Source organism: Coffea arabica, chromosome 11e (assembly GCF_036785885.1).
Source record: "Coffea arabica cultivar ET-39 chromosome 11e, Coffea Arabica ET-39 HiFi, whole genome shotgun sequence".
In the NCBI taxonomy this organism is placed as follows: Eukaryota; Viridiplantae; Streptophyta; class Magnoliopsida; order Gentianales; family Rubiaceae; genus Coffea; species Coffea arabica.
Window position 1 is genome coordinate 55237142 of NC_092331.1, and position 25767 is coordinate 55262908.

At 34.0% G+C, this 25767-nt stretch overlaps 1 protein-coding gene across 1 annotated transcript; it reads left to right on the forward strand.

Moving 5' to 3' along the window:
- Positions 1-10039: 10039 nt before the first annotated feature.
- LOC113719107 (auxin efflux carrier component 7-like) lies at positions 10040-13849 on the forward strand. The gene is made up of 6 exons (XM_072072390.1): positions 10040-11489; positions 11580-11877; positions 11977-12062; positions 12585-12742; positions 12868-12944; positions 13052-13849. The coding sequence occupies exons 1-6, from the start codon at positions 10181-10183 to the stop codon at positions 13116-13118; spliced, it is 1995 nt and encodes a 664-aa protein (XP_071928491.1). The 5' UTR covers positions 10040-10180; the 3' UTR covers positions 13119-13849.
- The last annotated feature ends 11918 nt before the right edge of the window (positions 13850-25767 follow it).

The window sequence follows — 25767 nt, forward strand, 5'->3', positions numbered from 1 at the left end:
GCTGTCTATTCCGGTCTTATTATTTCAGTGTAATTCTGGCTCCTACCCTCAATTTCGACAAAAAATAAAAATAAAAATAATAAAAAAAACTAAAAAGAGGAGCTAATTGTCGGGTTGGCTTTTGAATTAGAGAAAAGTGAAAACTAAATTCTCCATTATGCAGGAACCAAATGTTGCAAGTATTCAATACTTTTTATCATACATCTTAGAACAAGACATGTCTTACTCTCATGATACTCAAACATTAGAATTTTCAATCTTTGAGTCCAAATTGCAAAATTTTGATGTTACCCTTTAAAGCCAAAAGGTTATTAAAGGTATCATAGTGTCAAGTGATTTAAAAAGAAAAAAAAATGGCTTGCAGGTATAAAAGATGAAAGCAACAATTGGTAGTGGTTTTTTAGGACTCATTAATCATTTCTGAAGTTGGTGCTTATCCAAAGCAAACAAAATACGTGGGAAGATATTAATCATTTATACTTGCACGGGTCACAAAACTTGTGATCATGATTTTATTTTGATTACTCATCCATTTGGAGCAATTCGATATGGTAAATCATTCGGCTGGTTTCTTGAGGAATCATGCATCGTTTGATCTGCAGTCAGTAGCTAGCACGGGTCGTGGATAATGTGCTTGATTAGTTGTGTTAAAGTTAATTAGTACACATTTGGCATCAATGGGGTTGTTAAAATGGTCATTTCTTATCTAAAGAGGATGAATGAATGGGCAAAGATAAAAGGTAAAAAGGTGAAGGATATGAGAGATAACTTAAGAGTGTGGTGGAAAACATTATGAGTGTCAAGCCCCGTGAATTTGATCTTAGCAATCATCTGAATCTATAAACCAATCCCCCCGCCGCCCCCCCCCCCCCCTCCTCCTCCTCCTCTCACAAAAACAAAAAACCATCCAGAAAATCACTTGAAGTTTTACAAAGGGAAAGTGAGATCATTACTAAGTGGTTTTTCTATGCAATATAAGGTGTAGTTGGATTTGTTTTCCTTTTTTATTATGGCTGACATTTTAATTAAGATAGATGACAGATAGATAAGTTGTCCGGTTTAAACCTCAACAATGCGTACACATAAATTTCATTACCACTCACCCTTTTTAAATCTTGTCATTAACATATTGTCACTCATTCTTTTTTCCATTCAACGAAACTTTAAACTTTACAAAAGAAAAGCAAAAAGAAGAGAACTCAAAATCAAATTGCGATTCTTGTTATTGTTTACCTAATGTTTTTGCCAATTGAATTGACTTTTAGGAATACACACTTTGCAACTTGTTGCATGAATAATTGATGGATTAATCTTCTATGCACTGACAGTATATACACTTTCACCATTAGATGTATGACACATAATTTGAATATAAATTTGAAAATCAAATTTTGCATATGTGTCGTATATTATACATCATAAGTGCATATAAAATTTACTCATAATTGATTAATTTATATAAAGCTCAAACTAATACATATCGTTGTTGACCGGTCAATTGCCTATGCAAACTACCACTCTTTCCATCCCAAATTGTTTGTCGCATTTTGAAAATTCAATTTTTAAAAAACAATGGTTTGATGGTGATATTAGTGAATTTATTTTCAAAATTTCTCTCAAAAATTCAGATTCAGTATGAAATATGGATAAAGATAGGAATAATATTGAAAAAGAAGATCAAAAGTAATTTTGACTTTGGTAAGATGACAAACATTTAAAAAACGTCTCAAAATTAAAAAAGTATGAAACTTTTAATGAGACGAAAGAGTACTCAAGTTATACAAATCACAACAAAAAAGAAAAGATCGAAGAAAAGAAAGAACAAAGATAAAGGTTGCACGCATATTATGGTTGTGAGTATGACATGTAAATTGTTCAATAAAAATAGTAGGTTGAAGTTTATCCCAAAAAAGAAGGAAAAAAAAAACAGTTGGGCCATTGGGGGCAAGAGGCAATAAAGAAAGGGATTAGTGGTGGGGTTTTACATGGGGGCTCCAATACGATGGTAAGATGAGCGTGGGGGAGGTTGGGTGGTGGGGAGTCCCCTTGGGCCGACGGCGCACCGCTTTTGACTCACATGCCTTTCCCTACTCTAATTTCAAGTCTCACCAAATTGCACGTATTTAGAGACACGAGAGCGACTTGGAACCACTCAACTTTGTACTATGTCTTGTGACTTTTTCTATTAAATTTTTTTTAGGTGTAATCTCTTCTGTCTTAATCTCTCTTCCTTATAGAACCCATATGATATCTCGGTTTGGATTCAGCTCCTAGTTACCAAAGCTCATTTAGCTTTACTCATCAATGGCTTTATTTCAGCTTTTTTTTTTTTTTTTTTTTAACACACATTCATATTGTTGTCAGCAGCCATTCTTTTATAATAGTTTAACCAAACATCATGGGAGACATAATGCTTTTACTAAATCAATCCTTGTACAACAAAGTGAGATTATATTAGCAATAGAACTGGCATCACAAGTCGCTTTCATTAGAATTGCTCTTCATGGTGACGTACTAGGGTATCTACATTTTGAGCACAACCATAAAGGTTTCTAGGCAACATTTTATTCTTTTAATTTTTTTTTTGAATTGAAAAAACCAATATTGTTGAGAACTTTTTATTAGGTATTTTGCCTTTCCTCTATGTAATTTTCGTCTTTTTTTTTTTTTTTTTTTGCAAGTGGGAGGTTTTGAATTCAGAACTTCCTACTTACAAGGGCCTCCTATTCCATGCTTATGTAAAGTTTATCAGCAATTACGTTGCTTTCAAGAATTATTGGCGTGTAAACTGGTCAGTGCTTACTATTAATACAGTATACTTTTTCACCTTTTGAAATTTGAGAATTACTTTTCTACTGAACGAATTGGTTTCATTGGGAAAAAAAACAAGAAGAAGAAGGAATTGTTTCGTTGAAAGTCTTAGCCTGTGATACTCAATTAACACGCACATGCTCTAGTCGCATTTTATTCACATACGTGATGTCTTGTTCATTGTCTTTTCTTTGACTATTTTCTTTCCTAATGTCAAAATGATAGAATTATCATGGAGGAAAATACAGGACAGAAAAAAAAAAATGTTGCAAAGCACTGTCAATTTGTCAAATTCTTATGGAAAACGTTATTTACACTTCTCTTTTTGTTAGTCACACTCCCACTATTATTTTGATCATATAATTTTCATTTATTAGATTATATGATAAAATAAATAGTCAAAATGCAAATAACAAAAAATAGAATGCTAATAACATTTTCCGCCATATAAACTGTACAGACGATCATTTCCTTTCATTAAATTTTGATACCCAAGAAAAGGTGAGAAAATCAAGTCAAAGGTTTCAAGATTAGAAATCTTTAGCTTAGTAGAAAATTGTCCAATTTAACAAGACATTTCCACAACAAATACCAAAACAAAATTTCTCATGTACGAACAAAAGCCTAATCAAGGTCCTATTTGGTCCAAGCATCATTAACATAGAAAGAACATATAAGTACATAAAAAGGTTGCCTTTACAGGGGCGAATCACTATTAATTAATTGTGTTTCAAAGGGTTTCAGAATCCTCCCTGAATAAAGGTGTATCAAAACCTGTGAGTGCATGGTAGTAAAATATGACCTTGAATATATGTATATAAATGCCGACATCTGTGATGCTAGTGCATTTCTTTTGGGGTGGTTTGAATTTGGTCTGGATCCTAAGTCCTAACCTAACAAAAGAATCTTATTTATTATCTCCTTTATGAATTATAACGGGATTTTGACTGGTGAGATTCGTAATCGGATGTGTACAATCGAGTTGATCCATAGGAGATATGGTCCTTGAGTGAAGTTGCTTACTACCCTACTACGTACTATTACTACCTTACACTTTTTTCTTTATCCTACCCACCTCTCTCTATGTCCTGAAGGACCATAGGGCATGTTAGCATATGTTTTGTGCATAATTAAATGACCCCATCTTCATAGATATTATGCATGAAATTTAACACTGTTTTAAGATGCATGTAGTACCAAATTTTAGACATTTCTTCTTGGAATGAGGGCTTCAATTATTGATCACTTAATCATCAGAGATTTTCATGGAACACTCCAATGAATGTTTATTTTTTGAATTCAAATTTAGATCCCCAAAACAAGGGGGAAAAAAAAAAAAGAAGCAAAGGTCTAGATGTTATCGGCCAAAACGATTTATCTGGCTAAAGATTTTCTGAGAATATTAAATTTCACTGCAATATATCTTGAATTATTCAACGCAATGGGGATGCCAAGAATTTGTGATAAAGCCTTCCATCAAACGTCAAATGTATATGATAATGTGTAGTTCTGGCATAACTTAGGTCCAAAATTAACTCTATTATAGGGTCTTCTTGAGAGGAGATTAATTATTTGTGAGGTCTTAAAAAAAAAAAAAAAGGCATACGTCCTCTTTTCCTGAATATGATAGTGATTACTCAATCATGCTGGCACGAAGGTGACTGATAGTTTAGGTATGTGAATGTGACAGATGTTAATTACTCCAAAACTTAAGCCCTTAAACTATTCGCTTGGATTTATATTACTATTCAAATCATTTGTTTGGAGAGAGATCTTTCATTGTTGTTGCATAGTTTAAGTTTTGTACAAATGTGATACCTCGACATATCCAATTTCAATTCACATGTCAAGTCTTCTCTAAGCTTCTTTGACGATAATGATGTAACAAAGATCCAAAAAGACCAATTTTAAGCATCACAGTTCTCCAGCTGACCAGGTTAGTCTAGTGATTAAGTTTGAAACTTCAAAATTTAGAGGTTTTTGGTTCAAATCCTTCTTGCTCCTCTCTGTTTCTTAAATTCCGCCGTTCTCCTACTAAAAAAAATTTTTGTGAAAAAAAAAACAGCATAATTCCAGCAGTGCTTAGTAATTTACACTCTTCATGTGGTTGCAACCTCCTTATTTTGTTTTTGCATATTATCTAGCATGATATGCTGAAACATAGGAGACCAGTTTTTGGTATTAGACAGATAACCAACAATGGAAAATGAGAAGGTGCAAGTTGTTCTTTGTTTTTTTTTTCCAGGTTCTGAAATTTGGCTTCTAATCTCATGTTAAATCAAAATGGCATAACTTTTTCTATCTTCTTGTAACTTTTTTATTACTCGATTTTGGATATTGTTAAATATATATTAGGATTCTTTTATAATTTTTGGTGGGGTAGGGGGAAGGAATTCGTTGGCCGTTTGAGCAATTGAAAAGAACTTAACCAGATGCAACAACGAAAATAGTTGATGTACAAAAAAATAATGTAAACAACTAAACGTCAGTAGACTTGCTTAAGGTTTGTGCTAAAGTAAAAGAGGACTCTTTTATCAATTGACAAGGGATAAAATAAAAAATCATATGACGTCAGTGATTATTAAGTAATTCCAGCAAACTCAATCTCAAATGCAAGACCAATTAAAAAGTAAAGAATCATGAAGGACAGAGGAAAAGAATATAAAGGGAATTTGTAAAATTCGTCATTTTGCCCCCAAATTCTGGGGTCAACTTAGAAAAAAAAAAACAGTGCTAATAAAGATCGCAACAAGAAATGATTTTCTATTTTCCATCGTTATCTTATCTTGTTAATTATTAGTAAAATAGTCTCTATTTTCCATTGTTATCGTATGTTGTGAAAAGAATAATAAAATATTGGGTCTGTCTAATGGATGTCCATTGGGCACTTATTAAAATGTCGTTCAAGCGTTAAATTTTTTTAAAAGACAAGATTAATTAGAAAAAGTGTATAAATGCAAGAGAGGGAAATAATTGTTAGTATGTGTAATTTATATGGAATTTAGGTGTCTTAACGAGTTTCCAATGAATCCCCTTAAAAAATTCTAAAATATTTTAGATATTGCTTATATATTTTGAAAGCCAGACCAGTTTATCATTATTACGTAAGGTTTACTCATTAGCACATCTAAATCACACTTAAATTATCATATAAATACGCATACTAATAATTATTACTCTCCCTCATATATATATATATATTTCTCGATTAACTTTACTTTTCATAAAGTTTATTATTTAAAGTGCATCTTAATGGATATCTGTTAGACAGATCCTGTTATGTAAAATAGACGTTTAGTTGTATTATTGAAATATCTACCTCTAACATCATTTTTTTTTCTTTTTCTTTTTTGCTTTCAAAATCACTTACGAAGCATTTGGGCAGAAACTTGACTTTTTCATAGCGAAGAAGGTCTTCCGCATATTACGGTTTAGTAGGTGTCTCAACTTAAAGAATTTGGAGGCTGAAACCCTCAAAGGTTTCTATTGTCAAACTTTTCCAGTAGTAATGGAAGTTCATCTCCCCAATAAAAACAACTCAAAGAAGATAAATCCAAGACACGTAGACAACACAACAAAAAAAAATTAGGTTTCATAGTCGAAGTCCCTTTCACAAAGTATTATGGCATCTTAAGATCCTAAGAGAAACAAAGTGTTGAATTATTTCTTCTTAATTAATAAGTGGTAAAAGAAAAGAAATATAAAAATCAAGGGTCAACTAACATTCCAATATTTGTTGTATAGTGTATGCTACTTAACTATCAAATTTAGTCACGGACAGACAAAATCCAGCAAACTAGGGCATGTGATGTATGAATTATTGTCTAAACATCCTCTAAAATTGGAAACAAAAAAGTTATTTGACAAAAACAGTGACAAATAAGCATGAGCATGTTTTCCTTGATAGTTTTACCAAGCAAAAAATAGACTGAATTCCTCAAAGTTTCACCTCTTCAATCCTGTATTTAATTTCCTCTACTTTCACAAGGCTCTTACTAATATCCTCTACTTTTTTCTTGAACTTACTTCTTCGAACTTGAGACCTGTTTGAATTTGTAACCCTCTTGTAAAATTCATATCCAATCAATTAGCTAGGTGTGGTCATAGATACATCAAACTTTTGAGAATATTCCTTTGGCATTGGATTTTTTTTTTTTTTTTTTTTTTGCATTAAAAGTGCCTGAAATAGCCATTAACCTTGTAAATCATATTAGGTGAAAGGATCTTCTCTGTGTAGTTTGTAGAGGAGACATACAATGACTAACTAGCAGTTGCAAGCAACATGCAATTACAATTGTAATTATTTCATTACCGATACATAGAGAAGTGACTTTTTTTAAAGAAAAAAAAAAAAGAGTGCAAATTTCATAAGCCTCATTTGAGCATGTATGGTTTTTGTTTTTCCCTCCGAATATAAAACTAGACTGCTGAATTAAAGACAAGATTGGAAGATCAATGGATTGATTGAATAGTTCAGTTGTTCTGTGTGGTTTTAGTCTGTCAGTAAGCATCAGCGCCACCTGAATACTGTTTTGAGTCTTCCATTGCTTATTCTTTGGGAATTTGACTATTTGAATAGTTTTCCGTATTCATATTGATTTCTTCTCGGGTAGTATTATGGCAATTAACCAGTCACATTCCTTCTGACTTATGTTCTCTCAAATCTAACAGGATGACTAGGTAAGATGTCAGTTTTGCACCTTCACGCTGCAAAACTTTGACCAATCAAAAATAAGAAAGAAGAGCAATGGGAGGAATGTGCCATTCTAGGGTAAGCACATTTTTATAAGAGCAAGCTATGCATCATTGCTTAGTGGATAACTTTGCCAGAAAAGGGGTTTCACAAATTTATGCAACTGAAGTGCGTGCTGTCTCCCAAATAGGATATGAAAACAAGGGTATTTTTTATAAATAAGGAAGACTTACTGATAAGATGGTTGCAAATCGTTTAGCACAATTTATAATTAAGTAATTATATATATATATTGTCACGGTTAGATATATGGTACATATACAAAACTTGAATTTCAAATTCAAATTTGGATTATATGTCATGTATTTAATGATGAAAATATATGCACTATCCGTGTATAGAAAATTAATTCTTTACAATTTGCTTAACAAAACTAGAAGAGGCGTTCTGTAAAGAGTTACTACAATTGGTAGATTTTGCATTAGGAGTTAGACTATGTGCGAATTTGTTAGCCTCTTTTGGATTGGAAGTCAATTTACATCAACACAGTTTTGGTGTAACTAGGGTAGTAATTAGGGCTGCAATGTGAGCAGTTCAAATACGAGTTCGAGTCGAGATCAGTCAATATCAAACTCGAGTCGAGATCGAGCTAATCAAATCGAATTCAAGCTAAAAAATACCAAGTTCGTTAGCTCGCGAGCTCGATTATATATATATATTTTTTTATTTTTTATTTTAATAGTAAAATTACATATATATCTCCAATATTTTATTATTTGTTAAAAAATAATTATTTTATTCATTTTTAAAAATAAAATAATTATTTTTTATTTTTTTAAAAATATAATTATTTTTATATTTTTTTAATCTTGAGTGAGTCGAGCTGGAGATCGAGTTTGATATTTTAAGCTCGTCGAACTCAAGCTCGAGTTCGAGTTTAATAAAATTAACTTGAACCTCGACTTGATTAGACCAAAACTCGACTCGATTCGACTCGTTTGCACTCCTAGCAGTAACTAGAGAGAGAACAAATATTAATCTCTTAAAACATTTCTTTCCAAATATAAATGCATATGATTTTGGCTGGAAAATTAATTATGTTGTCTGACAAAACCAATAACTACTTCAATCTCCCACGACATGGTTAAGTTTCTCTCTGGACAAAAAAAAAAGAAGGAAAAAAAAAAAAGAATCCATTCTTGCTAGATCTTTATGAAGGGATCATGATGCACTAAAATATCATTATGTTTTATTGACTGTACAACCACATAAACTAAAGTACATATTAATAATACACCATGATTTCATCAAAATCAACATGAGAAAAATGTCATATTGTTTGTCACGTAATTGATAAGAAATCAATTAAGATATGCTATTTTAATCTAATTAAGGTCTTCACTCTTCCCCTCTAAAATTAAATTAAGCAACTAAAATGGCAAAGCATCTCCCATACAGGGCCACATTCAACCCGGCCAGCATCTTAGCTTGAACTACAGGGCGAAAAACCAGACCCAAAGTCCAAAACTTTGACATATAACAAAAGAAATTTTGCAAAGACAAAAAAGCGTCCACGTCCACAAAAACAAGCCATGCCATACAAGACTGGCCACGTTCACAGAACACATCCTCGGAACAATTACATCCGGACTTAGCTAGCTCATCTGGTCCCCAACTCCAAGCTTTCCCAATCCCAATTAATTTCCCTTTTTTCTATACGAGTTCGTGAACTCTCATAATACTCCCAACTAGGCATCAACTGAAGTAAATAACTAGATAATGCTGCTTAGTTCACACTCTAATCCAATTCTTGAAGGGGCTAAATTCACACGTCTTCTTTCTAAATCTGCATCTTCTTACTTACGTACAAGTTTCGAAACTAATCGGATTCGTCCAGTTCATTGACTAGATAAAATGAAATAACTATTCATCTTCGAATTATGAATTCTGGATTCAAATTTATGAAAAGGTTTTAACGCTTGATTAAATTGTTTAACAAAATAAGTATGATTTTTCTTTCTCGAGATCTAAGACGGACTTTGTAACGTAGCTACGTGTAGCAACTCCTTATGTCCGATTTCATCAAGATATACATATACATGTATACATATACATATTCAATTGTAAGTATCATTTAAAGAAAAAATAAATAAAGAAATCAACTAATTAAAGCAACTAGGGGGCGCACGCACTCTTTCACACACACATAGGTACTGACTTTTCCCTATATATAATTGAGCCATTGTTACACCCCATGTATTTTTCACTGTCTCCAACCCTCCACACAGACTCTCAAGCTCAACCCTTTTTTTTTTAAAGTCACTGGAGTCAGTAGTAGCCAGTGAAGGAGTTTCTTGATTCAATCAATCTTAAAGCTTCTCAAGCATATGTACAACAGTTAAAAGAGTACAGCACGGCAGAAGACATAAATCCCTTCAGTCAGTGCAGCAGTACCCTCCTCCTCTTTACAGTTAAATAACGACCTTTTCCCTCCCCATTCTACCCTTCTGCTCCTCCCTATAACAATACTGCTGCTGCTGCTGCTGCTGCTACTACTCAACTCTCAAGCTCAACAACCACTCTTAGATCTGCAAACCCAAAAAGCCAAAAACAAGAAATCCCTCTAGCTAGCTCAAAGTTTCTTGCAGTATATTCTCTGAAAATTTAAGAAGAAAAATGATCAGTTGGCACGACCTTTATGTGGTCTTATCAGCCGTGATCCCTCTTTATGTGGCCATGATTCTGGCCTATGGCTCTGTCCGCTGGTGGAAAATCTTTACGCCGGACCAATGCTCCGGTATCAACCGATTTGTGGCGGTTTTCGCGGTCCCTTTACTCTCCTTCCACTTCATCTCCACCAACAACCCTTATGAAATGAACCTTAAGTTCATCGCGGCCGATACACTCCAGAAAGTCATCATGCTAGTGGTGCTTGCTCTCTGGGCTAACTTCACCAAAAATGGCAGCCTAGAGTGGAGCATCACAATCTTTTCCCTATCCACGCTTCCAAACACACTCGTCATGGGCATTCCACTGCTAATTGCCATGTACAACCCGTATGCTGGGAGCCTAATGGTACAAATTGTTGTCTTGCAATGCATCATTTGGTACACCCTGTTGCTATTTTTGTTCGAATATCGGGGCGCCAAGATGCTTATCATGGAACAATTCCCGGAAACTGCCGCCTCAATCGTATCCTTCAAGGTTGAGTCCGACGTTGTTTCCCTCGACGGACAAGATTTTCTCGAAACAGACGCTGAAATTGGTGACGATGGGAAACTCCATGTGACCGTAAGGAAATCAAATGCTTCCCGAAGATCCCTAGGACATTGTTCCCTCCCTGCATTGACTCCTAGGCCATCCAATCTCACTGGAGCTGAAATTTACAGCTTGAGCTCCTCAAGAAATCCTACGCCAAGAGGGTCAAATTTCAATCATTCAGATTTTTACTCCATGATGGGATTCGGAGGCAGATTATCCAATTTTGGGAATTCTGACACTGGGAGGCTGTCAAATTTTGGTCCAGCGGACATGTACTCTGTTCATTCCTCCAGAGCGCCTACTCCTAGGCCGTCCAATTTCGAAGAAAATTGTGCCCCGGGAGGTCTAATGAGCTCCCCTAGATTCGGATTTTATCCGGGACAACCCGTCAATCCGTCATCCTATCCTGCTCCAAATCCGGAAATTGCATCAGCCGCTCCCAAACAGGGCAAAACTAGTGCTACTAATAATAATAATCAGCAGCAGCAGCAGCAGCAGCCCCCGCAGCAGCAGACGAGCGGGAATAAACCCAACCATGACGCTAAGGAGCTTCACATGTTCGTATGGAGCTCTAGTGCCTCCCCGGTGTCGGAAGTTGGTGGGCTCCACGTGTTCGGTGGTCCCGATTTCGGGGCCAACGAGCAACAATCTGGACGGTCCGATCATGGTGCCAAGGAAATCAGGATGTTGGTTGCTGATCACCCCCAAAATGGGGAAAACAAAGGTGAATATCAATATTTTTCTTTTTTTTTTTTAGTTGTTATTTGAAGTATGGTTTTCTTTTGATGGTAATGTTGGAATTTAATGTGTGAAGCCGCTCCACAAGTCGGGGATTTCGGCGGGGCGGATTTCACCTTCGGCGGTGGTGGAAGGGATGGAGATGAGGAAAAAGAGAAAGAGGGTCCCACAGGGCTGTCCAAACTGGGGTCCAGCTCCACCGCTGAGCTTCATCCGAAGGCAGCCGGAGGCCAAGATGCCGGTGCCGGAAAACAGCTGCCTCCGGCCAGTGTTATGACTAGGCTCATCTTAATCATGGTTTGGAGGAAGCTTATCCGAAATCCCAACACCTACTCCAGCCTTATCGGTGTCATCTGGGCCTTAATTGCGTTCCGGTAATTAAACTAAACACTCCTGAGTCCTAACCTAATTGTGATAATTATGATCTTTGGTTAATTACCTAATCATCATGGCTGCTCAATTGGTACGCACAGGTGGAATGTGCATATGCCGGCAATTGTAAAGAATTCTATTTCTATTTTATCCGATGCTGGGCTTGGAATGGCAATGTTTAGCTTAGGTAAGTTCTCGACGACAAGAGTGAAGAATCTAACAAGTCCATAGGGTCACATGATTGGTATTAAATGAATGAGAATGACCCTTTTTACTCAAAACTTGGGGAGTGACCCCGGCAATGTGAAAAATGGTTGGTGGTCAATGCCCATGTAATCTTTTTCATGGACACTGTAAATTTTTTTGACCATCCATCTTCTTTTCTTTCCTTGATTCTTGATAAATAAAGGTGTTGTTACTACTACTACTACTACTACCACTTGTCTTGAAGAAAATGTTCATCCATTATCACCATCATCTACCCGACATATGGGACCGAGGAGGAGCAATGTCCCCTAGCGGTCCAGGAATCGGTGGATGATTGATTGATGCCGTTAACTTGTTGTGTATAATCATGAATCATGATCATGTAGCATATGTATGTATGGTGGAGTTGTAAAGGGTAGTTGGAATTTAATTGAAACATATTTTTCTGTGAGTTGTCTGGCTAATTACCAGTACTATAATGAATTTTGATTTGATTTGATAGGTCTGTTTATGGCTCTTCAGCCAAAGATTATTGCATGTGGAAACTCGGTGGCCACCTTTGCTATGGCTGTCAGGTTTCTCACTGGTCCAGCAGTTATGGCAGCTGCCTCCATTGCCATTGGCCTTCGTGGTACCCTTCTCCATGTAGCCATTGTTCAGGTAATTTAACAACTTTTGAGAGGCATTTTCTAGTTGCTTAGCAAAATTATCATACGCTTGAAGCATTTCTGCTGTGAATTTGACTGATATATACTACAAACTAACTATGGGTTGTTTCATTGTAGGCTGCACTTCCACAAGGGATTGTTCCATTTGTGTTTGCCAAAGAATATAACATCCATCCAGCTATTCTTAGCACAGGGTAACTCAAAAGATTATCGATCTTTTTTTTTTAACAAAAAAAAAAAAAAAATTCTTCCAAGTTAACAACTAACAAGTTTCTCGTTTTAAATTTTGTGTTAATTTCAGGGTCATTTTTGGGATGTTGATTGCATTACCAATTACATTGGTCTACTACATTCTTCTTGGATTATGAGATCTTCACGGAGCAAGCAAAGATAGAGTGAATATGAAAGAAGAAATTTTCCATTCCATTGACTGATAAATGTTTCTAAAGTTTGGATGGGGTGATTGCTTACTTGTTGAGAGCAGGAGGCTGATGAAGGCATAATTACTCTTTGACTCTGTTGATTTAAGTCAGAAAGTGTCGAGGAATCTAAAGAAAATGACTGCATCCAAAGTAGAAGGAGGGAGCCAAAAAAAAAAAAAAAAAAAAATTCTGGCTTAGTAATTTTAAGTTGAATCCCTGATGTAAGGGTCATGCTCCCATCTAAAGCAGGCACGTTATGTAAAATTCTTCAAATTTGGAGGAAAGCTAGTCTGGTAGAAAGGGAACAGGAGGCAGTAAATCAAGGAGGGAGGGAATGATAGAGAGATGAGTTGTAAACTGAGAATTTCTCATCAGTAATCATTGCGCGTGTAAAGAATGCAATTTGGAAAAATCATTTCTTTGCAACTTGAGTCAAGGCTCTCTTGAATTGGAGCGCAGAGGAATAGTTAGTTATAGGATCTCTTACCTTTTTTTTTTCTTTTGGTATCATCTTTTCTATGTCTAGTCCTTTTGCTGGCTCTTGGCTTCAATTCTTTTCCTCAGCTTTTGATCAGTTAATTTTGGGTCGGGTTGTATTGTAATTTTATTAAACTGTTCAATGTTGTCGTGTAATTAATTAATTACATCAGAGTTTAGAGTATGCGTTCATCATCAAAGAGTTAGGGTCATCTCTCTTTCTTGGCACTTATATTATATTTGTTCTTCTAGAATCAATAGAAAGAGGAGTTATTTTCATCCTTTTATGAAGCAGGAATTTGACCATCCAGATATATGATACCAAAGGCATTTTGGTTGGGAATATGAAAATAGTGGAGCTTTCATTTCCATTGACAGAGGCATAATTTTGCACTTTCTGCTTTCACTTGGTGAGAAAGCAATTGGGAAGAAAAGATAAGAGAGTGAGAGACTGCTTGAAAGGACATCATCTTTCTGCTTGCTCAGTGGATCTTTGCAATTTTTTTGGCACACAAGCACTTTAGGGGGGCTTTCTTTCTTTCTTTTCTTTCTTTCTTGAGAGGAATGTGAGATAAGAGAAAGCAGAAAGATGATCAAAGTCAAAAGCTGCTTGCTTTTGCTTTTTAGTACTGTTTCTTTTTTTTTTTTTCTGGCTCTTTGATGCGCCCACAATCCTAACCCTACTACACCCCTATTGCCCTATCCTACGCCAAATTGCCAAGATCCGCTAATCCATCACTTGTTAGCCACCACAAAGGCATTCAAGGTTTTTGTAGGGTGAGAAGTCAGAGTTTGGAATCTTACCTCTCATCGTCAATTGCCCTCTACTCTACGTAATTTCTTCAAATTTAATGGATGCCTTTGAGACTTGTTTGGTTCAAAGATGGTTTAGTCTTCTTCGATTCTCAATGACTCAATAATTTTTTTTGTTTCAGTCTCCTTCGATTTTTTGGGTATATCCCTCTCGATAGTATACAAGTAGGAATAGGTGTAAATTATTGACATTTAATTGCAAAAAATAAAATAAAAATCATCCATCTCAAAAAATAATAATAATAATAATAATAAATCATCCCTCTCAAAAGGGCACTTTGTGCAGGTGGTACAACTATGTGATGCTACATGCAAAATGCTCGCACGTGAGTAAATATCATACCACCATAACAACTATGTGATGTTAAAAGTTGTCTTTGATCATTTGGACCAATCAATCTTGGCCGAAATGAGGTTCAACCTGTAATTGAAGGTGACTTTATTCAAGATTCTCCTGATCCGAATAAATCAATTAGCTACCAAAAAAAAAATCAAAAATTTGATGAGAGCCTTCCATCATCGTTTAATTTTTGTGTGATGGCCGGTACGCCTCTGTTTCACAAAAAAAAAAAAAAAAAAAAAAAAAGAAGCAAAAAAAAAAAAAAAGGGACAAAAGAGAAGGGTTTGGGACTCAAAGTTTACTCGGTTTTAGAGAGCGAACTTTTAATATGATATTTGCATAGTATATCAAAATATGCCACGGAAATATACCAGACAATTTACCTAATTCTTTGTCCGTTTTAATAAAACAGCAATGTTTTCAATGGCCTGGTCTTCTTTCAAAGATGGACTGAGAAACAGTACTACGACTTCGGTATACTTCAAAGCAACTACCGATTAATCTCATTAATTATGTCATGATATCGAAAGCATCTATAATACTGTAGTAAGTAAGAAAGAACTTCCAATTAATCTCATTAATTATGTATTGATATCAAAAGCATCTAAAATAGTAAGTAAGAAACAACTACCGATTAATCTCATTAATTATGTCTTGACATCGAAAGCATCTAAAATAGTAAGTAAGAAAAGATTCGTGATCCATAATCATGCATTGACTACTAGAAGTCGTGATAATGGTATATGGATTTAGTACTTCCAATCATAAATCATCAGCCATAATCTTCTAGTTTCGTTCTTTCTTTTTGCAAATTCAAGATGCTAATAAATATTGCAAATTCCTTTAAAGAGAACTTAAATCGAGATGCATTAAATCCTTTACGCACCACCATGCAGAGATGTGCTAATCGACGTATTCTAGAATCCCCACCAGAATTGTAGAATTCTCTTAGGATTAATTTCCTATACACTGTCAAACTGATAGTATATATACATCATCACTGTTGAATGCATGATAATTAATATGAATTTTAATTTGAAATTCAAATTTTGTATATGTATATATCCAACTGTAATATTATATACACTGTCAATGTATATAAGATTAATTCAAAGAATTATAGAATCTCCTCTAGTTTTTGGAACCCCTCGAGTCTTTCAGTAGTAGGACAGGTAATATACGAATAAATAGGGTACCAAATTGCATTTTTCACTAATATGAATCATTCTCATTTAGGGGCGATAGTGAAAATCCGATGATTACGCAATGTTATACCGGAAGGGGACACACGCAATACACGCACATAGCCTAGGAGTCTTCAATTCACATTGCCCACATTGTTGAAATATGCCCTGCAACTCCACAAGATTTACAATAATGTGACTTTCTGATTTTCTTGAAAACTTTCCATAATTTGCACGATTTTTTTTGGTAGATGAGACTGTAATTTACATGAGACTACATCATATCTAAGACAATAAGCAAGTTGAATTGAGCAATGAACACTATAAATTTAGCTAGAGCTCGAACTTGGATGCATTTACAAGCTCAACTTAGTTGTTGCGGAAAAATGTGAGTTCAATTTTTTGAGTTTTTCAAGAAATTTGACCTGTTTAGGAGGTCAGCAAAATTGTAACACATTCATCACTTACAAGATCATCTAATGTCATTTCCACCAATAGTTTAGAGAATTTTTTTTTGATTAAAAATTGTCTAATTCTTTTTGTCGCCAACAATATGAAAATCCATATAATAACTCACAACAATATTTCCTTTTCTAAAATTCGATAACAAATTAAATGTTTCATTAATGGCACGAGCCATTCACTAAATAGCTCATGTTGGGAAAACAAAATTCGACGAGCTTCAATTTGTATATCAAAACGAACCTAAAATCTATGTTGAACTACAATGAATTCTTCAGTATATTTTCAAACCAATAACTAAAAATTAATTGGAGCAATATATATATATATCTATGAAAGAGTAGTAAAAAGACTGATTCAATTCGAGCATTAGCGATAAATGAATTTAATCAGGGAATGAATTTCAACTTCTCAATGGACATGGTGATTTTTTTTGGGTTTCAAAAAAAAAAGAAAGAAAAAGACCGAAAAGCAATAACAAGGGTGTTTCTGTCAAGATGGAAAAAATGTAGGGGTGATTTGGGAAATGGAAAGATAGACTCTTCTGCCATTAAATAACGCGAACCAACATACCCTTGCCAGAAGCCTAGAAAGCGATTGGTCATTCGAGTTTTACGAGTCATCCAGCGAGTTTACATAGAAGACGCCGCGATTCTCACGAGTCACGTGATCTGTAGGAATGTAGTAAAGAAATGCGGCTTCTTTTACTGCGGACTCCTGATTTTACGCGCTACGACTCTGTTGGGTTGCACACTCTTTGATGGGTTGACTCAAGAGTCAAGGCTTTTTTTCCTTCTTTTTTTTAGAAAATTTTATTCTAAGTGACATACATACATTATATGGACGATAAACACAAATTAAATGATGGTCGATCTTCTTTTTTATATTTGTATTTTTTGCTTATCATTTTTAGTTATTTTTTATAAATGTACTCTTGTTTTTAGTTAGATTTTCCTTGCTAACGGAGATGCAGTGGAATGTGTGTAACTTTCATAAAAATAAGGAAATAAATTATCTTTACAAATTTCATTAGCTTAATATAAACAAATAATAAATTCATAGGACCATAGAATATTGTACTAAAATTTTGAATATTTTGTTTCATACAATTAGATACTTTAATTGAATTACTAATTGATTTAAAAGGAGCTCTTTTTCTTCCTAAAATTTGTTGATGAATGTTAGAGTTAAATGAAGATATCACCAAAGTACAGACCAACGTACTCTCGATTTACATATATATATATATATATATATATATATATATATATATATATATAAATTATAAGATAAGATGATATCAAAGACTCATCATCTAGTTCATGAAACCAGAATGAGAAATTATCAAATTTTCGAGTAATTTACATTACATTATTTTTTGCTCAACTTGTAGCAAATCTTTATCCTAGAATGTCTCAACAATTTAACCTTACAACAATTATACATATGTCCCTGATCATTTCTATATTTATATTTCAAGGAATGAACATTTTCACTGCCTCTTTTTACCTGCACTGCTTTAATTTGTAATGAATCTATTGTTTGTCGTAATGTAAATTCAGTCTTTTGCTATAAAAAGAATTAAATTAAATGGTCTAATTAATCAATTGAAAGCAGAAACAAGTTGAGTATGAAGGGATAAAAATCCCACAAAATTCCCATGATCCAATGTATTTTACCACGCCCCTTGTCAAAGTCTATGAGAGAAAAGGTTCAAACTTGAGCAACAAGGGCAACTCATCCCTTCACCCTAAACTACGCTTTTCAACAGGATTTTATTCTCAAAGCATGCTATCAATCATATTTAGGAGGTCTATGTACCATCAACCATACTTTTTTATCAAATCTGCCAGACGTAGAAATTTTTGCCGGTCTGCTGTCCTCAACAGGTTCTATTCCAGTTTTCTTTGATCCAAGAAAAGAGAAGAATCTTGATGCATGCGCTGCATGTACTTTTTCTGTGATTCCATATAATCTAATACACTCATTCATCCTTTTCCTTTCTCCATCTTTTCAGGTTTCGAGAATGCCAAATATCTGCTATGTTATTCGTCCCAAGTAGTTATCAGAATTTAGAACCAGATGCCCTAGGATTATAAGACTGCTTGCTATATCTTATTACTCTCACAAATTTTATTTTGCATGTTTGTAGGTAGATATTTCACACGCAAGTGTTGAGGCAGCATATTCTTAACAATTGAAATCTACATTGTTACTTCAATCTTTTCAAAATTTCAGCTAGATATTATGTTTTGAATTTGGTGGCTAATTTATTGTACAGCTAAATGGCACACATTAGAATATTTGTAGTGGACAAAAGTAACTACAAATCCCATGTGGAGTCAAAAAATTGGATGACAAATATAATTTGAGGCCTCAAACTTGGAGAACTTAAGTGAGATCTCATATTCATGAAAGGACATAGAGCAGTTCATTTTTTTTTTTTTAAGTTTCTTATAGGCATGCTTAGGTAAAAAAATTCCGTTATGTTGAAGGAACTTTTGTTAGGTGCATCTACTACCAAGATATAACAATATCTTCTTATTTTTTTGTTATGTATCTTTGAAAAAAAAAATAATTTACCAAGAAACTGAAAAGCACAACAGTCCAGTGAATAATTTTGCCTTTTTGACCACTGAACTTTCTTCTACAAGTCTCCTTTCAACTAAACACGTTATGGCTTTTCTGAACTTTCAATTAGACATGAAATCCAATGGATTCTTGACAGTTCAATAGATGTTTGATAAATGTCAACCTATATATGGAAATCAACTGACGGAGATGATGCAGAATTTCAAAGAAGTTGTTAACGACTATTTTTGTACACCTCCCAAACGTGTTTACCTTTTAGGCAAATCATCCATTGAATTTCTATAGCTGTGTTGAATTGGAGGAAAAAAGTCTACGGAACAAGGCAAAATAATTTTGTCGGGACCAGAATGGTCAAAATGTTAATTCGAAGCAGCTGGACTATCACATTCCTTGTCCAAGAAATCGTTGCAGCTGCAAGCTATGCACGTACGCAGTCCCATTCCCACATGGTCCATTTGAAGCGGAAGAAATAAATTTCTTTGTGATGTGCAGTTGCTCTAAAGAAATTGATTTCTCACTATATAACCCCAGAAATAATCTTAATATTTTGCCTAAAAATACTACTAATTTTGATATTTGATGGCATATTTTCTTGAAGCATCTTCAAGAAAGCTTTCGGGATCGATTCAGTGTTTTGTGTGGCTTTGATCATGCGATTAATCCCACTGCTGTAAATTAGAATTGACCTTGAAGAAAAATGTGATGTTTGACAAACTTATGCCAGAATTTTTTTGTAGCTTTATAGTTGATGTACAGTTTCATTGACAAAATCTTCCTTTATATTAATAGTATTGACATGTCCCAATTAGGATAAGTATAAAACTCCTCAGCTTTGTCATGATCATGCTGTAGCTTTCAGCTTGGACAAAAATCAGCACTCAATCCGATTTAATCATCTTCGTATCCTTGATATGAACGCAGACCAAAATTGCTAGAAAACTTCTAAGTGAAAAGTATATTTACTCACGAAAAATCTATTAAGAGTGATGGGTGTCAAAAATGTTAACCGTCCTTTACTTGTTTGCTTCCTGGAAATCTTTAACCTTTCAAAGAAAGTGTTTTGAAACGAAGACTGTAGTAGGAGTATATGATTATTAGTGTTGGTTTTTTCTATTATGTATCTTAAAGGCACAGGATAAAAGGTCGAGACAGTAATACTGTATCTATCAGCGTTTAAATATTCCATGTAAAACTGCACCCATTCCTATTTAAACATGTTAACTAGTTAAACATAGAGTAGAAAAAGCCACTAGTCTTTAATTAGTTAAACACATTATTAACTAGTTAAACATGTCGTTAACGAGCATAAAAATAAACTAGATATACTTCTTTTACTATCCTTAGCTTTTAATGAATGTTCAATGGAAAAGTTATCCTTATTTATGGTTTCCTACCTAATTCTTCTTCGGGATAATTTCATAAACCTCCTTTAAGATTTCTAACAATTTCATTTAACCCCCTCGAGATTTTAAAAATTATACATACGTCCTTTATCATTTAAAATGACAATACTACCCTTATAATTTTAATGAAATCCTCTTGTTTGGTATGCTTATATTTAGAATGACTTCTAAAATTATTTTTTATTCTTTTTCCTTCTTATTCATTTTTTTTATTTTTTGTGAATAAAATTGTAGAACTACCACTATCTTCTCTAGTTTCTATTATAACCAAATGTCTAACTAATAATTTTTTTTGATGAATTAACTTTATATGCAATCCAATGTTTTTGTTGATTTTTGTTTTCTATTTTTTGGTATTAAAATTAACAATACAATCAAAAGGAAACGGTCCAATACCACTACTGAGTTATAATAATTCCAATACTCAAAAAATTCATAAATTCTAAATGAATTATTTCAATATTTTCTTTTCTGTATTATAAATTTAAATCCCTAATAAAATACCATAAAAAATATTCTATCATAGAGATAAAATTATTATTATTATAGTTGTTTATCAAATATTAGGTATGGACATGAAAATTTTAGCACCTTTTTTATAAAGTATATTAGATAATCTTATAATTGTATAGGAAAATAAATTAAAATTCATTATACAAGGGCATTTTTGGGTATTCATTTAAAAATTTGACCAAGTCAATATTATTTTAAGGTTTTGTTACTAAAACTATCAAATCAAGGGGGTAGGTATAATTTTTTAAACTTCAAGGGAACTCAGTGAAATTGTCAGAAACCTTAGGGGAGGTTTCTGAAATTATCCCTTCTTCTTCTATATTTAAGTTTCAACCAGAATATATTTAACCACCAAGAGAAACCCGTATGAGCAATGAAACTGTAAATGTGGAAATTTACGCTCCGATGTGGGATTAGAAGGTTGCTATTGTCCTTGTAATTTGGTACCAAAGAGCCATCTTCTTAGGAGTTAATACTAGACGAATTAAATGTCAAGAGACGCAAGAACGAACACTGAAAATCAGCCCAAATATATGCGAATTCAATTGCTTGGACTTTGCAAACAAACACCTCTACTCCCTTCCTTTTTTTTTTTTTACATCAAATCTTTTGAGAGAAATAATTTAACTTGATAGTTGAAAGCAAATGCAAGAATGACGAAACTTTCATCAATTCATCTCTTATCCTTCTGTATATTGTGGGTGCCTTCAACTCCATGTTTCACTTGAGATTTTTTCCTTTTAAACTAATGGGATGAAGAAACGTGGTTTCCTTTTAATCTATAAGTTGCTTGATAGTATCTCGTCTGATCAGCTTAAGAATGTTGGAATTTCTTGTTTTAGACGGGTTCTCTAGTGTTCCTTGCTTTAGAGACAAGATGGTCCACCTTCATGACTTTCCCTTGGTATCATTGATCTTTACTTTATTACTCTATTGGTCATAGACAATATTATAATGAACAATAATGTTCTTTTAAGATAAATCTAGAAATGTAGGATAGCAATTGAGAATTTTTTTCAGCTTTTAATGGTTTTGTTTCAAATTTCTATAATATGATTTTTCCTAGGATGACATACTTATGTATAACCAAAAAACCATAAGGAAATATAGAGCACAGCTGTTTTTAAAATGCTCATAATAACTCGTATGCCTTTAATATCTCCTAGCACACATGGTTTTCAAAAATCATGCATAAAATCTTATCTTGAAAAAGCAAATATTTCAATCGTGAAAGCTTACAACTTTCTAGAAAATTAACTCCTTTGACAATGTAAATTCTTATTGGTATACCAGCTATTATTCCAAGTCCAGATGGGGAGTTCTACGAAAGGTATACGTCATCTTTTTTGGGGTCGTATGTTAGTCATTCTGCAGTTCTGGATGCCCCAGAGATATCATAAGGAAATGGTATCTTTTCTTTTAAATATCTCTACAAACATGTCAATGTAGTGTAGATTATCGTGCCTTTTAGTTCCATTTTTGGCATCTAAACAAGAAAGCAAAAGAAAGAAATAAAGCCTTATAGAAATTCGTGGTGCCTTTTCTACAAAGGAAAGTTGTGGGCATAGTACAGGAAACACATTTCATTTTCTGCCCAGCTAATGTTTGCCAGAATTTGCTGGAAAATGTTAGTTAAACATAATTATCTAGTCACTGCTAATAGCAGCCTATTTTCTGTAGGAAGTTTTGTGTGGTCAAATACAAGCAAGATAAACTTAACAACAAATCTTATCCCATATTACTGCATTAATTCTCCTGCATTCGAACAATTTCTTATCATGTATTTGTGGCAAACTGTTTCATTTTTATGCTTCGTCATGCGGGTTTCATCCCTTTCTGATAATCAAACATACAAATAAGGTACTAAAAGCTTAAATACAGATCGTTGGGGTACTTATGTTTTAGCTAACTGATGCAGATTGCAGTATTGCTTATGAGGTCGACATTCTTGCATTATTATGCATGTCCCTTTTACGAGGAGATTTTTTTTGATGTCCCTCGACTCCACATCTCCAATGGAAGCACTTCAAAGGCTGTGTTGTGTTGTCTGCCACAGTACCCGTAATTACAGTTGTATAAAGCAATTAGATCTTGAATAATTCATTGCAGCTACTACAAAATCTACTGGAATTTGCTTTGCTCCTCATCATAAGTCACATTCCATTAGGCACCATCATGAGTCAAATCTTTGATTGGCCTTTATTCTCATTGACCATCCAAAGAGAAGCGACAATGACCATTTGATAATGATCGGACGGATCATGTGGCATGCACGGAACAATCAATTATGGACTAATACGACAAGCAAATGCGCATGGACTCAATCAATGGCGCCCAACACCCCAACCCTAAACGACGTAGACATATTGAAACAACGATCCTTGAGCTTCCCTTGCAGGAACCGTACTACAATGGGTAAGTGATCGAAGCTAACTGACTGACTGAATGTGTATCGTTCGTTGCACGAAATTAATTTGAAAAAAGTATTTTTGATGTTTGTCATACACGAAAGTGTTGTATGAAATTGATTAAGTTTTTTTAGTTATTATAAATATTTTTATGATTTTGATTCGTTTTTCACTGTTTAAATATTTGTGCAAATTGAATGACAAAATATTCTTCAAGAAATATCACGTTTTAATATGTTGGTCTGGAAATTAAAAGGAAAGTAATAACATAATCAGATGATTTTATTAAAAAAATACAATAATTTAAAGATAAATAAATAGAGATAAATTCAGTGGAGAGAATCTCAACCTTTCATTGCACGACCAGTAAAAAATTGGGCCAATGAATAGTGTGAATGCATAAGAAAGCACGTTTATGATGTACAAAATATTTGGACATAAATATACAAAACAATTTGCTTTTTTATTTAAGTAAGGATAGCGAAAATCACTCAATACCTTTTGAATATACTGCATGATGGAGTGTGTCGAAGGGGATTAATCTATTTCAAGTTTAACGTGGAGTTCTTCTTACTGTCAAGTTCAGGATTCGAATCTCAGACCTAACAGTTAGGAACGCAGAGGGTGTGAAAATAGGTGAAAGATAAAAAAAAAAAAAAGTGATTAAACTATTCCAAAATTTAACTTAGTCCAATCATAAGTTATTGCCCTTGGAAATTGATGGGTACATTGTGAAGAAATCTTGGTACATTTATTTCAGAATCACAAACACACATACACACGTGGTGTTGAGTTGTTAGAGGTGAGACATCGAGGGTCCATTTTCATGTGGAAGCCCATACTATTGTCATGTGGAGTTAGGGTTTGATCTGAACAGTGGTGATGGCAATGGAAGCCAAACATATGCATTGCATGGCATCATGAATTATTGCAAGTGGGGAAGAGAGGAAAGAGGAGGGAAGCTTGCGGAAAGAATAGAGAAAGAGGGTTTGTTCAGATAGGGATCCAATCCAACTAAAAAGGTAGGGCTGGCTATCAAAGTGTCAAAGTTTGATAAGAATATATATCAAGTTTGGTTTGGCAGAAACTCTGTGGACTTTCTTGGTTGAATTCATTGCGGCATTCTTTTTCTTTTTCTTTCCATGAACACCACAAGAACTGCTGCTGCTAGTACTGCAATGGACCCTCTGATTTACATCTCTCAATGTCCCACATTTATCCTCAGTTTCTACCTAGCCAGAATACGTGTGGTTGACAGAATAAAGCCGGATAAATAGTCCCCACATTGCCGGGGAACATAAGATCTGGAAATCCTTTTTTCATTCTTTTTCTTTTGTTTTTTGCCCTTTTCTCCAATATTATTACATCTTTTTGGAGTAATTTTTCAATGGAAAAACTATATGCATTATGACATCCTTAAGTTAAGCTTAAGACTGGAGATGTCAAAACTTTTTGGTTAATCGTCTGTGATTTCAATTTTTTATTTAATTTGACAAATATATGGTGGATTAGGAGCATGTAACTATAGAAAGTTACAAATTTTTCAATCTTCACATTTGAAGCATTTTTTTGCATGCGTTAGGAATTCCGACGAAATGATCTGATGCACCAATTCTCGAAGACAAACCTTATGTTTCTTCGCCCTGTAAATGTACATGATTTATGATATTCAAATGTAAACTTTATATATATATATAAACACTAAAAGGAACAACAAATCGTGACTTTGAAAACTTAAAAGAAACAATCTCGAGAATATAAACCTTCGATTGCTTCGGATAGTAAATACCCGAGCCGTTTCCTGACATGGTAATTGATGACTCGTGGGCAAACTCAATCATGGAGTTATGATTGAAGAGTTTCTTTTCAATTTTTGGTGATTAGTGAACTGGAAAATGAAGATGAAACACACACACACATATATATATATTGATAAGGAAGATGAAACATATGAAGCAGCACAGTTTCTAAATTTGTTAGATATTTTGTCATAGCCCGTAATCTCAGACATTGTAATTGAACGGAGAAAAGCATTAAAAAAAAAAAGGCTCATGGAGGCATGCATTAACCTCTATTAGAGGGTGAAAAGGAACAAGAAAGAAAGTAAGAATTAGTATCTGTTCGAAAAAAAAAAGTTACTACAACATAATAATGTCAGCAGACAAGCAAGGTCTAATTAGCAAACTTATTTTTCGTTTCTCCCATTTTTATTTTTTGGTGCGATTTTCCTCTTTTGAAGTCCTTGTTTTTCTTTTTCTTTTTTTTTTCTGCTCCTAGGCCAATTTTCAACTGGATAAGGAATCCTATGGGCGTTCGAATGATCACAGGAATTGGGCAATGATAGGAAATAATGCATCGTCTTGGTTGCTGTATAAGATCGGAATATAACAGTTTTCATGGATT